The 14,097-nt window shown below is 38.8% G+C and overlaps 1 protein-coding gene across 1 annotated transcript in view; it reads right to left on the reverse strand.

Annotated features, from left to right (window-relative positions):
* Positions 1–14,097, reverse strand: part of LOC140642019 (uncharacterized) — a 456,943-nt gene that overhangs the window by 8,638 nt on the left and 434,208 nt on the right. Inside the window, exons 8-12 of the mRNA XM_072842624.1 lie at positions 4,615–4,755; positions 3,959–4,096; positions 3,303–3,440; positions 2,591–2,731; positions 1,925–2,065 (exon numbers count right to left, since the gene is read on the reverse strand). Of these exons, the coding sequence (XP_072698725.1) occupies positions 1,925–2,065; positions 2,591–2,731; positions 3,303–3,440; positions 3,959–4,096; positions 4,615–4,755 (699 nt within the window). The remainder of the gene's footprint in view (positions 1–1,924; positions 2,066–2,590; positions 2,732–3,302; positions 3,441–3,958; positions 4,097–4,614; positions 4,756–14,097) is intronic.

Below are 14,097 nucleotides of genomic sequence, written 5' to 3' on the forward strand. Positions count from 1 at the left end.
TAGACTTCTGACCTCTGGAACCATAAGAGAATAATACATTTTTGTTGTCCTTAATCCACTGTTTGCGGTAAATTGTTAAAGCCTTCGGTAGATGATAATAAATGCTCCACATACTCTGGACTGACTAGGGGCTTTACAAACGGGCAGGCTCTATTTACCTGATTTCCTTTCTTTTCTGAGCGTAGAGTTGTTTATTTGAGTCAATGGTGCCACCCATTCTTTGTGCAAAATAAGGAGCTTAGAATACTTGAGCTCCCAGTCAAGTTGTATGTGACTGTCATCCAGTACTTCAGTTACATCTGTTTGGTGGATTATCTGCGAATCAGTGATTCCTGGTTTGGGTGTGGAAATCATCAAAACCTACTGGCATTCAATCACAGACTTCTCAGCTCACCTTCCGTTCCTGGCTTCCATTTCATCTTTCCAAATACGTTCTGTGTTTTCAAATTTTTTATCTTTTATGTTTTCTACTTTTTTATCTGAAACCTGTCTTTTTTTCACCCTTCTTTTCTTTATGATGTGACTGTTCTTTTCATCCAGCACATTATGTTATATTGTTATTAGATAATTGCTGTGGATATGGTCACTGCCTGACAGATCACCATTCTTTTGAAAGACTGTGTGCTTCTCCCCAGTTGCTTTAACATCTTTGTTATTGAGGTTCTGAATATTGGCTTTAGTGTCCTTAGTTTAGTGGGGATTTATTTTTGCCATTTCTGTAACGAGCTTCCTAATAATGTTTCCTGATTCTAAGGGTTTGTATCTTCCAGAGTTCTGAAAAAAAAAAATCTTGGCAATTACTTCTTTATCTGTCTTACGTTCTCTGTTTTATTCTAAACAATCATTAGTTTGATATGTCATACTTTCACATTTTAGCCTCATTTATCTTAATCCTTTTTTTTGTATTGCCAATGTATTGATCACTCTGATTTATATTTGTAAGTAATTCCCGGCTCTAGCATGGCTCTAGCCTTCAGGTCACAAATGTTCTTTTCCTCTGACAAATGTGATGTTTAACTCATCCACATTTCTTATGATTTCTAGAACATGATTTCTCATTTCTAAAACTTGGTTTTTTAAATCTTTTTATTGATAGTGTTTTATGTTTTTACATGTTTAATAACTGTAAACATTCTTATTTACCATTCCTATTGTTCAAGTAAATGATTTTCTTTGAAGCTAAATCTTAGTGTTCATTGTGTTTGCAGAATCTACTTTAGATTATGTGTTTTGTAGTTTTGCATGGGGAGCTCATGTTCCGTAAGTCATTACCTATAAGACTCTTTTACATGGATGACTAACGATTCAGAGCTCTTTTACATTTCTTCAGTGAGAAATTACTAGAGTACTGAAATCTTTGGTTTAATTTTACATTAATTCTTTGCTTGTAGGTTTAACTGACATACAGCAATTCTGGATACATCCCTCAATAAATGATATTTTCCCAAAATGAATGCACGGACTTTCTCTCTAACGTCTGATAGTGAAAACTGTTTGTGTTCCTTTTGTTTTTTGTTTTTGTTTTTTTAGATTATTTACTTATTTATTCATGAGAGACAGAGGGAGAGAGAGAGAGAGAGAGAGAGAGAGAGAGACAGGCAGAGAGAGAAGCAGGCTCCATGCAGGGAGCCCACCAAGGCACTGGATCCCAGGTCTGGAGGATCAGGCCCCGGGCTGAAGGTGGCGCTAAACATCTGAGCCACCCAGGCTCCCCCATGAAAACTGTTTGTATTCAGTTCCTAGTGAGGATACAAAAACAAGAGACTCGGATTCCCAAGTAACAGATGAGGATAAGATTATAACTGGGTCTGATGTGTACCTTTCTCCCACTAGCTGAGAGATGCTGAGCTGGGTGTCTACCAGTCTGTTCAGGCTCCCACTGCCCTAATCTTCTTGACTTTGCATGCCTTTCCTTGCCCCTTACCTGCAGAAGACAGATGACTCAAGGAGGAATAGCAGGAGAAGTATTCTGATTCAGAGGATTCACCTTTTGCCACAGGGACCAGAGTATTGTCTTCCAAAGAGTGGCCAGGTGGTGGATCAAATTTGCTTGATTTTGAGATTCCTAAAAAATTCAATATAAGTCAGAAAAGCAGCTGGTTCCATTCTGTTCCCCCTCCTATACTCTTCTGCCTATCCTATTCTTCCCATTGACTTCTATGGAAATACTTACTTTGTTCTGAACAGAAATTCTTTTTTTTAAAAAGGATTTATTTATTTATTTATTCCTAGAGATGCAGAGAGAAAGAGAGGCAGAGACACAGGCAGAGGGAGAAGCAGGTTCCATGCAGAGAGCCTGACATGGGACTCGACACAGGGTCTCCAGGATCACACCCTGGGCTGCAGAGGGTCATAAACCACTGTGGCACTGGGGCTGCCCCAGGAAAACTGTTTGTATTCAGTTCCTAGTGAGGATACAAAAACAAGAGACTCGGATTCCCAAATAAGAGATGAGGATAAGATAATAACCGGGTCTGATGTGTACCTTTCTCCCACTAGCTGAGAGATGCTTAGCTGGGTGTCTACCAGTCTGTTCAGGCTCCCACTGCCCTAATCTTCTTGACTTTGCATGCCTTTCCTTGCCCCTTACCTGCAGAAGACAGATGACTCAAGGAGGAATAGCAGGAGAAGTATTCTGATTCAGAGGATTCACCTTTAGGCTCAGGGACCAGAGTATTGTCTTCCAAAGAGTGGCCAGCTGGTGGATCAAGTTTGCTTGATTTTGAGATTCCTAAAAAATTCAATATAAGTCAGAAAAGCAGCTGGTTCCATTCTGTTCCCCCTCCTATACTCTTCTGCCTATCCTATTCTTCCCATTCACTTCTACGGGAAATCTTACTTTGTTCTGAACAGTAATCTTTTTTTTTTTTAAGATTTATTTATTTATTTATTTATTTATTTATTATTTATTTATTTATTTATTTATTTATTTATTTATTTATTCCTAGAGATGCAGAGAGAAAGAGAGGCAGACACAGGCAGAGGGAGAAGCAGCCTCCATGCAGAGAGCCTGACATGGGACTCCATCCAGGGTTTCCAGGATCACACCCTGGGCTTAGGTGGCCCAAAACCACTGCAGCACTGGGGATGCCCCATGAAGACTGTTTGTATTCAGTTCCTACTGAGGATACAAGAACAAGAGACTCGGATTCCCAAATTGAGATGAGGATAAGATTATAACTGGGTCTGATGTGTACCTTTCTCCCACTAGCTGAGAGATGCTGAGCTGGGTGTCTACCTGTCTGTTCAGGCTCCCACTGCCCTAAGCTGCCTAGACTTCGCATGTCTTTCCTTGCCCTTACCTGCAGAAAATAGATGACTCAAGGAGGAATAGCAGAAGTATTTTGATTCAGATGATTCACCTTTAGCCTCATGGACCAGAGTATTGTCTTCCAAAGAGGGTCCAGTTGGTGGATCAAATTTGCTTGATTTTGAGATTCCTATAAAATTCAATATGAGGCAGAAAAACAGCAGGTTCCATTCTGTTCCCCCTCCTATACTCTTTTCCCTTACCTATTCTTCCCTTTGACTTCTATGGAAATACTTTGTTCTGAACAGTAATCTTTTTTTTTTTTAAAGATTTATTTATTTATTCCTAGAGATGCAGAGAGAAAGAGAGGCAGAGACACAGGCAGAGGGAGAAGCAGGCTCCATGCAGAGAGCCTGACATGGGACTTGATCCAGCGTCTCCTGGATTACGCCCTGGGCTACAGGTGGCCCTAAACCGCTGAGGCTTTGGGGATGCCCCATGAAAACTGTTTGTATTCAGTTCTTAGTGAGGATACAAGAACAAGAGACTCGGATTCCCAAGTAAGAGATAAAGATAAGATTATAACCGGGTCTGATGTGTACCTTTCTCCCACTAGCTGAGAGATGCTGAGCTGGGTGTCTACCAGTCTGTTCAAGCTCCCACTGCCCTGAACTGTCAAGACTTTGCATGCCTTTCCTTGCCCCTTACCTGCAGAAAACAGACGACTCAAGAAGGAATAGCCGAAGTATTTTGATTCAAAGGATTCACCTTTAGCCTCACATATCAGAGTATTGTCTTCCAAAGAGGGTCCAGTTGGTGGATCAAATTTGCTTGATTTTGAGATTCCTAAAAATTCAATAGAAGTCAGAAAAGCAGCTGGTTCCATTCTGTTTCCCCTCCTATACTCTTCTCCCTAACCTATTCTTCCCATTGACTTCTATGGAAATACTTACTTTGTTCTGAAAGGTCTTTTTTTTTTTTAAGATTTATTCATTATTTATTCCTAGAGATGCATTGAGAAAGAGAGGCAGAGACACAGGCAGAGGGAGAAGCAGGCTCCATGCAGAGAGCCTGACATGGGACTTGATCCAGGGTCTCCTGGATTACGCCCTGGGCTGCAGGCACCCTAAACCACTGCCGCTTTGGGGATGCCCCATGAAAACTGTTTGTATTCAGTTCCTAGTGAGGATACAAGAACAAGACACTCAGATTCCCAAGTAACAGATGAGGATAAGATTATAACTGCGTCTGATGTGTACCTTTCTCCCACTAGCTGAGAGATGCTTAGCTGGTTGTCTACCAGTCTGTTCAGGCTCCCACTGCCCTAATCTTCTTGACTTTGCATGCCTTTCCTTGCCCCTTACCTGCAGAAGACAGAAGACTGAAGGAGGAATAGCAGGAGAAGTATTCTGATTCAGAGGATTCACCTTTTGCCTCAGGAACCAGAGTATTGTCTTCCAAACAGTGGCCAGGTGGTGGATCAAATTTGCTTGATTTTGAGATTCCTAAAAATTTCAATATAAGTCAGAAAAACAGCTGGTTCCATTCTGTTCCCCCTCCTACACTCTTCTCCCTAACCTATTCTTCCCATTGACTTCTATGGAAGTACTTACTTTGTTCTGAACAGTAAAAAGAAAAAAATGATTTATTTATTTATTTATTTATTTATTTCTAGAGATGCAGAGAGAAAGAAAAGCAGAGACACAGACAGAGGGAGAAGCAGGCTCCATGCAGAGAGCCTGACATGGGACTCCACCCAGGGTCTCCAGGATCACGCCCTGTGCTGCAGGCGGCCCTAAATGGTTGCGGCACTGAGGCTGCCCCATGAAAACTGTTCATATTCAGTTCCTAGTGAGGATATAAGAACAAGAGACTCGGATTCCCAAATTGAGATGAGGATAAGATTATAACTGGCTCTGATGTGTACCTTTCTCCCACTAGCTGAGAGATGCTGAGCTGGGTGTCTACCAGTCTGTTCAGGCTCCCACTGCCCTAATCTTCTTGACTTTGCATGCCTTTCCTTGCCCCTTACCTGCAGAAGACAGATGACTCAAGGAGGAATAGCAGGAGAAGTATTCTGATTCAGAGGATTCACCTTTAGCCTCAGGGACCAGAGTATTGTCTTCTCTCCCCAGAAAGCACAAACATTGTTGGAAATATCAAGTCCTCTTCCCAAGTAGGAGTCAACACTTGTAACTTCAGGGTTAGCCTTAATCTGCCCTCCCCCAACTCCCCAGCACTGAACAATGGTTTCTCCTCCTAGATGTTACTTGTTTACTTTTAATTTCCATAGCAACCAGAACTACTTCAGTTTTCCATTTCTTCAGAAACAATCTCCTCAATTTAACCATTATCATTAAACAGTGGTATATGTACATATTCTGCCCTTTTCTTGCATTTTAGATAGGAACCCCGCATTTACATTCTCATAGTCTGAGACAAAATTCTTTTTTGCTTCTGAGTAAGTAAATTCTGACTTTATACTCTCACCCCTGTACAACCAGTTTCAAGTGCTCTTTTAAAAATTTCTCCTTACTTCTATGAGCCACATTTTCTTCTTCATTAACAGGAGAAAGTACTACTGGAAAACTTATAATAACATCCTATACTACATCAATGCCCTTAGGCAGAAATAAAATATAGGAAAATACAATTTCCACAGAAAGAGTACTAATCAGCCACTCACTAAGTCTGTAATGCAGTAACCCAGAGTGACATAGAGATGGCACAGGTCTTAAGCTGCAGAGACAAGGTTTTGGTCACTTGAATTTTCTCTTGACTCTCAGAGACTATCTGAGCCCTCAGAAAGACTAGCATATATACACATCCCTCCCCCGCTTCCCTTCTTCTCTCCTCCTTTCTTTAGAGGCAGTTCCTTGTCACCCTGTGCTCAGAGAAGATGGTTAACACATACCTTTTGACCTCTTGACAGTTTGGGGGGAACTTGTCCTTTCTAGATGCTTCCTTTTTCGTTTCTGCTTCATGGTTCACCTCTTCAGAGAGTGACTCCAATCAGTATAACGAAGAATCAAACTAGTTCACTTGTACACTCACAAACAACAAATCACCTCTTCAAATTCACCTCCTCTTCAGAGAGTGACTCCAATCAGTATAACGAAGAATCAAACTAGTTCACTTGTACACTCACGAACAACAAATCAGTAGAGAAACTACTTCCTCACTAAATCACTGTCCTGACCAGTGCTCAACATACCAACAGGGCTATTATGATGCAAGCCAGCATCAGTGTTCTGTGACCTAGGGATTACATCAGCACACACCAGGAACCCTGCTGATCCTCACAGGATTCAAGGACTGCCACAACTCAGACTAGAGCCATTGCTTTCATCCACTGGGAACTATCATCAACTTGAATTTGTGTATCTTGCACTTGACATCAAAACAAGAGAAAAGAGGACTTGGATTAACTAAAGAACATTCTTTCTTGTGTCTACAGTAACCACATCATTGAATCTCCCCACAGAGAAGGCAATACCTGAGAGAACTAGGGTTTAACCATGCCTGAATGATAGAAAACAATTCACATTAGATCTTATTAGTAATATTATTTAACTTATGTGAAACAGTTATAGCTTTGGTATATGTGAGTGTATAGGTGTGGATTTGAGGGCATTTCATAATTCTATACAACCCTAAAATATTTTGAATTTTCCCCCACCACTGGGAATAGGCTCGTGTATTTTTACAACAAGCCACTGTCTCTTTTGCTATTCTTTTCCTAATTATTTCCCAAGAGGTTTGGAGAAAGGGAAAACCCCTAGATTTACATTCCCTGGCCCTCATAATGAATCCTCTTCTGGTCAAGCCTAGAAGTCTCATTCTCCAGGCATCTGTTCCAGGCCCCAGTCTATGTCCTCTGGAAACAGCTGGGCTCTGTACAGAGACCAAACTCTGTGGTTAGCTCCATCCCACCCCCCATCCACCACTGCATACACCCCCCTCCCTCAGGGACAATCTGTATTTACCTTTATTTATCAGTTACACTAGAACCAGGCCATGGTCTCGAGCCTCCTTCAGTCTTCTCTGGCCCCAGTGGGTGCTGCCTCTGTACATTCCCTTCACTTACTAGGGGCTCAGCCTCTTAGAGTCACTGAATGGCAGGCACATTCATCAAGAATGCTTAGCCTTCTTACCGATCAGAAAAAGTAAAAACAAAAATTAGATACTATTTTACATGTATCACATTGGTAAAAGTTAGGTCAAACTGGTCAAACTATACACATGATTATAAGGATATGGGTTTAAAAAAAAACAAATCTTCATGATCTAAAATGTCTTCTGCAGCCATGCTGAAGAACAATTAGTCAACATATTATAAAATTAAATAAGCATATAAGCCATGATCCTATAATCTCATTCTTTAAAGAGACCATTGCAAGGCTGATACTAATACCATTATTTATACTAGCAGGGAGCTGTCATGTTAGTTTAGTTTCCAACTTCAGAGGAATGGGTAAGCAAAGTGTGGTAGGGACATATGACAGAATTCATTGCCAGGGATAGAAGTCAAGCCCCTTAAAATACATGCCTACAGAGCAGAGCACCAGGAAGGAACTGGCAATCAGAGATTAAAACAAAAACAAAAACAAAAACAAAAACAAAACAAAACATAATCAATGAAATAACCACAAATATTTCCTTGACCAGACTAGTGACTAAGGAGATTCATGAAATTAAGAGTGAATACTTTTTGGAAGAAAAAAAAAAGAGAAAGAATTCCACCCAAAAGTAAAATGGCTCAGATTATGTCCAGATCTAAGGAAGAATTGTTCTAAACATCCTTTACTGTGTTAATTCCCTATGTCTGCTACAGTAAAATAGAAGAAATTAGTGGCTTAAAATAAAAATTTATTATCTCACATACAGTTCCAGAGGCCAGAAGTCTGATACGGATCTCACAGCCTGAAATCAAGGTGTTAGTGGCACTGGTTCCACCCAGAGGCTCCAGGGGAGAACCTGTTCTCTTTTCTTTTCCAGGCTTTCGAGGCTGCCTGCATTCCTTGGCTCTTGTTCCTTCATCTTCAAACACATCGCTTCAACAACCGTTTCCATCGCACATCGCTATTCAATTTTTCTCTTACTCCCCTCTGCTAAGGATTCTTTTTATTATATCAGCCCCACACAGGCAATCCAGAATATTTCTCTCTCAAAATCCTTAACTTACTCCCTTCTGCGAAGGCTCTTTTGACACTTAAAGTAACATATTCAGAGGCTCTAGGGATTGGGGGCCTGGACATCTTCTCCCAGAGGCAGGGAGAGTGAGTATGTCAGCTACCACAGCAAGACAAAAACAAAGCATGTCAGAGTAAATTCACACCTAGAATAAAATATGGTGAGGTAAGAATACAGATTCCATATTAAACAAGAGTAATGGGGCGGGGGTGGGGTGGGGCGAGGCCCATTAACTATATTAACACACTGAGTAAAACAAAACAGGACAAAATAAAGGAAAAAATCCCCAGTTTGAAATTAAACATAACCCAAGGAACAGAGAACAATGGCATGAAAGTTCTTCATGCCATAGGTTTTATGCAACTATATTCCCCATAACAAGAGCTCTAGGACAAGATGACAAGTCAATGCAAAGTTACGAAAATGGATGATTGAGAGCGGAGGGAAAAATAAAGACTAAAGAAGGTCAAAATGGGACAAATATACAAGTTAGAACCCGAAAGAAGAAAGGTTTCAAAGTGAAAAACTGGCATATTGATTTGAGGTAAATGTAAAGGGAAGAGATATATAATTAATTAGGAGACAATGAATAAAAAAAGAAAAGCCACATGCTGATACATAACAACAAAGAGGTTAACAGATAAATCAATTAATCGGGATATAATATCCATAGAATACAGGAAGAACTGAAGCCACAAATGAAAAGGGTACCTATTTTTTCAGAAAAAAAATGAGATTACAACTTACAGAAATTTATAAATCCCAGTTTTATATATATCTTAAAAGAAACATACAAAATTCTTCAGGTGCCCTAGGAGAAGAAGCAAGTCCCTTGTAAGGGCTTAACATTAAGCTGGCTTCACCAATCCATAAAGCAAAATCTACTGCTTGAAAATAGTATAGTAGTATCTGCAGGTATTGAAAGAAAGAAGGTGCGAAACTAGATATTCTTTGTAGCCAAGTTGTTTTCAAGTTCAAAAGCACCTGGCAGACATTGTCAAATGTGTGTCAAATGTTTTTTCAGGGAACACGTGTGTTCTAAAAGAGTCATTGCTGAGAAAGTCAACTTTGTGATAAAGCCAACTCAGAAATGCTGTGAAGAAAAGACAAGTGTGATACTCCGTGCCAAAAGACAGTGGGATTTCTTTTTTTAAGATTTATTCATTTATTCATGAGAGAGAGAGAGAGAGAGAGAGAGAGAGAGGCAGAGACATAGGCAGGGGGAGAAGCCCTGAGCCAAAGGGAGACACTAAACCACCCAGCCACCCAGGCATCCCAAGACAGTGGGATTTTGAAGCACACAGCAGAGTGTGATGGTAGGAGTGGAGTAGGAATTGACTGACATCGTTTTATTATAGTGTTCCTACAAGCAAAGTTTGGGTTTCAGGGCCTTCAAGGGCCAGGCCATGTCTCTTTCTGTGACTTTCTGTGATCCTGTTTTATCTTACCATGTGCTCCCACAATGTCAAAACTCTGATAGTACCTCTGCATGATTGTTTCCCATCTCTGTGCTTTTGCCCAAACTCTTCCTCTTCTGAGAACTCATACAAAATCTGGGGCTTAACTGTCATTGTATTTAGTACAATAGATGGTTGGCTGGTCAACTTTCAAGTTTTCCAGGGCAGGAATTTCAGTGTGTACATACATCTCTGTCTTACAGGGTAGTGAGTGTTCCGGGTATCCTCTCAGAAGTAAAAAACAAGACAAGAAAACCATAGATAATCAGAAAATTTTAAAAGCAAACAGAATTCTCAGAAATACATCATCCATGAGCCTTAATTGAGAAGGCATACAAAAGGGGCACCTGGGTGGCTCAGTTGGTTAAGTCTGCCTTGGGCTCAGGTCATGATTCTCACTCATCCTGGGTGGGTCCTGGAGTTGAACCACCCACCTGTACCTTGGCTCTCTGCTCAGCGGGGAGTCAGCTTCTTCCTCTTCCTCTGCCCTTCTTCCCCACTTGTATTCTCTACTCTCTCAAGTAAACATAAAAATCTTTAAAAGAAAATAAAAGGCATGCAAAAAAAAATAATATGACAATGAAATCCAGCCAACTCAGAGATGACTTTTTAAAAACTCCTTAAATACTATGAATATTGTAAAATGAATGGGGAAGAGCAGTGAATCCATCTAAATACAAAAAAATAAAAAATAAGATAGAGAGATTATGGTTACAGAAGAGAATGCATGTTTACAAAATAGAAAAAGGTACAAAATCTGAAAGAGAAGAGGTGAGTACAAATGCTTTACTTTCATCTTAAATGGCAGGATTAAATTGATACTATCTAAGAATGAAATTTAAAATTTTAGCTTTCTCAATATGTTTTAACCTTTATTCTTAATCACAGGAGCATTTTAAGTATTAGTAAATGTGTATTTATGAAACATTTAAAGTTCAACACTGTCAGCTTAATTCCTATTTCATTTTTTGATGAGTTCAAGTATAGTTACATTTAATATTTACTTAATTGTAGCATAATTCAATTTGTTCCTCTTTCCATCCACCATTTATTTATGTATCTATCCTTCCATTTATCCATCCAGGTGTATACAGGCATAACTGAAGGTATTCAACTAGCTTGACATTCAACAGATGTTGAAAATGATTACATTTTAGTAATTTGGAGTAATTTTTAAGAACTTTTGAATTCCCATTTTAACATGCAGTACTCATCCAAAAACACTGAATTCATCCTAAAAGTTAAAATAATGTAAATCTGGGGGAAATAGTTTGCAAACTTGGGATAATTAGTTTATGATTCCTTTCTCTGAGTACTTCCTCTTTTTAAAGTACTTCCGCTTAATAATATGTAGTCACAGTCTTCAAAGTTTCCAAGTTTTAAAGGAGTATAACGGCCTTGATAAACATTTTTATGTGACTGTCCTCTTATAAACAAAGATGGAATTTATGTGATAATGGATTAAATTGTAGTATGTGAGATATCAACTAAAAATAATCAATGAAAGCAGAGCAACACCCACAATAACATTACTAATCTCATTAATCTGGTACATGATCCAATGATAGTGAAATGCATATGAATATAATTATGTAACTAACTGCCTCCTGAGGCACTCTGTCCTGAAGACCTTCTCACAGGTCAACACTATTTATTTACTTATTAATGTTTACGTAGGCCCTCTAACATTTAATAGTAATTTGCAAATTCTTCCAAATGGACAGCTACAGTTATACATAGAACTAGGGGAGTCAATAATAAATTGCCTCATACTGACTGTTTAAAAGGAAAAAAAATCCTCAAGAAATAAACGTCCATCAAAATGTAAACCCTAGAAGAGTTGGATTTATGAGCTACCTTGTTAACTGCTGTAACTCTACTATCAGTGATAGTAGTAGACATTTGAGATTTATTGAACAGAAATATATCTAAATCAGGGACGCCTGGGTGGTTCAGCAGTTGAGCGTCTGCCTTCAGCTGAGGGCACGATCCCGGGGTCCAGGATCGAGTCCCACATCGGCTCCTTGCGGGAAGCCTGCTTCTCCCTCTGCCTATGTCTCAGCCTCTCTCTGGGCCTCTCATAAATAAGCAAATAAAATCATACACACACACACACACACACACACACACACATAAATCTACAAATAAGTAAAGAGAAATGAATTCAAATAATCGGAAGTGTGTAGAGCTTTTCTCTGGTATTTATTAGCTAACTTACAATAGCTGAAGAAACAATATTTTTCATAATAATACATATCCTTTCTGTCAAAGAATATTTTGGCTTTAAACCTCATTTACGTAATTTCTTCTCCCAAAAGAATGGACCTTAGTCATAAAGAAGGAAGGTTAAGAAAGCCTCAGACAGTTAAGTAATTGGCTTGGTCATATGACTAGAGAGTGTGGAAAGCCTTTCTGCTAAATTAACATGAAACTGGACTCAGTTTCTCCTTGAATAAGGAGAGGCTGTATTTTGTTTTGAATACTGCTTTAATATAGTATAAGCTTACCAGAGCCATTACTTAGCAGGTATCAGTGGAAATTCTGACTTAATGAACCAGCTATGGGAGTTTTTAAACAATGTTTATCTTTTTAACTCTCCCAAAAGCAGATTGTATAGAGGTCAAAGCCACTGACTAGAGGGGCAGGCACTGGCTTGAATGCCAGCTCTCAAGAAGAAGCTTAAATAATAAATGCCACACCCTCTTGTTAACTCTTGGAGCAAGAGTCCAAGCAACAACGGACTCTTGCTATCCAAGGAGAAGTGTGAGCGTAAGTACAAGGAAGATAAAGAGAAAACTAAAAGGCTCGAAGTCAGCCTTCTCAATTTTTGTCTACTTGGCTTTTGCCTCTGACGAGTGGTAGAAGGTAGAATGAAGATCACGGGATTGAGTAAGCAAGAAAATTGTGAGATGGCTGGTGTCCCTAACCTTTCTCCCTGTGTTCTCTTTTGACTCCGTATGGAATGTGTAGCTTGAATGAAAAGGGACAAGTGAGGTTACTTTCTGTAATGATCTCGCTTGAGTCAGATTTATGACTGTAAGGTAAGGCACTTGAAGAGCACTGGGAAGGGGGCAGGGGGGAAGCTCTGAGTGTGAATCCCAAATCTGTCACTTAGTACTTATTGTAGATTGGGTAAGCAAGTTGAACTTTCTATGCACAAATTTCTTCCTCTTAATGTGGTGGTGATCTTACAGAGTTGAAGATTAAGTAACAAATGGTGGGGTTTTTTTGTTTTGTTTTGTTTTTTTGTGGTTTTTTTTTTTTTTACCAAAAGTCTTAAAACAGTTCCTGGGTGATTGTTAACACGATAAATATGCATCAAGAGGGAACTGTATGCTGAGTGTTTTCATACAAGATGGATATAAAAAATTACAACTCTAAGTCACAATGTCAGGGTTTAGGACTGAAAATTGGGCAAATGCAAACAGAAGACATTTGAAATAGCTAATTTACTTTCAGCGCTTATTCTGTTTAAATATTTTCACATCCCACTTAATTTTAATGACGCTAGTCATCTAAGTCAATTTCCCTTCTCTGTTCTTTATTAGTTCAAAATGGCAATTCTCATTTGCCTCTGACAATCTGATGAAAACATGATTTTCTAAAATTCTCTTGAAAATTGGCATTGTGCTGCTTTGATGAATATGTTTTCATTTTCATTTAAATGCACTTCAAAATGGGTGTTCTGACAGATTAGATGCAAAAAGTTATATATTTTCTGTCAATGGCTGTCTTTTACTACCTGTGGTGGTAAAAATACTTCTTCCTATGGTGATAAAAGGATATTTAACATTTCATTTTGTCAAATTACCTGTAGTTAAGTTTCTTTATGGGAGTTTGCGTAAAAGGAAAAAGTAATGTTCTACCAGTTTTTAATAAATTAACCCAATCACCCCAGGAAGAAGTAGATACTCACCACAAATCTTTTCACAGAGGCATCAGTGCTATATGCCTGGTGCCAACATTTGAGATTTCTTGAGCGATATTTTATTTTATTTTATTTTATTTTATTTTATTTTATTTTTTAAACTACAATTTAAAAGTAATTTTTGTTTCTTGGGTGATATTTTATATTATTTAATTTTTTAAACTACAATTTAAAAGTAACTTTTGTTTCTATAATTTATTATCTGTATACCCATAATAAAAATTATCTTAGTTTGGCTAATAACTAATCAAAGGTGATCTACTTTAAAT

Source organism: Canis lupus, chromosome 10 (assembly GCF_048164855.1).
Source record: "Canis lupus baileyi chromosome 10, mCanLup2.hap1, whole genome shotgun sequence".
In the NCBI taxonomy this organism is placed as follows: Eukaryota; Metazoa; Chordata; class Mammalia; order Carnivora; family Canidae; genus Canis; species Canis lupus.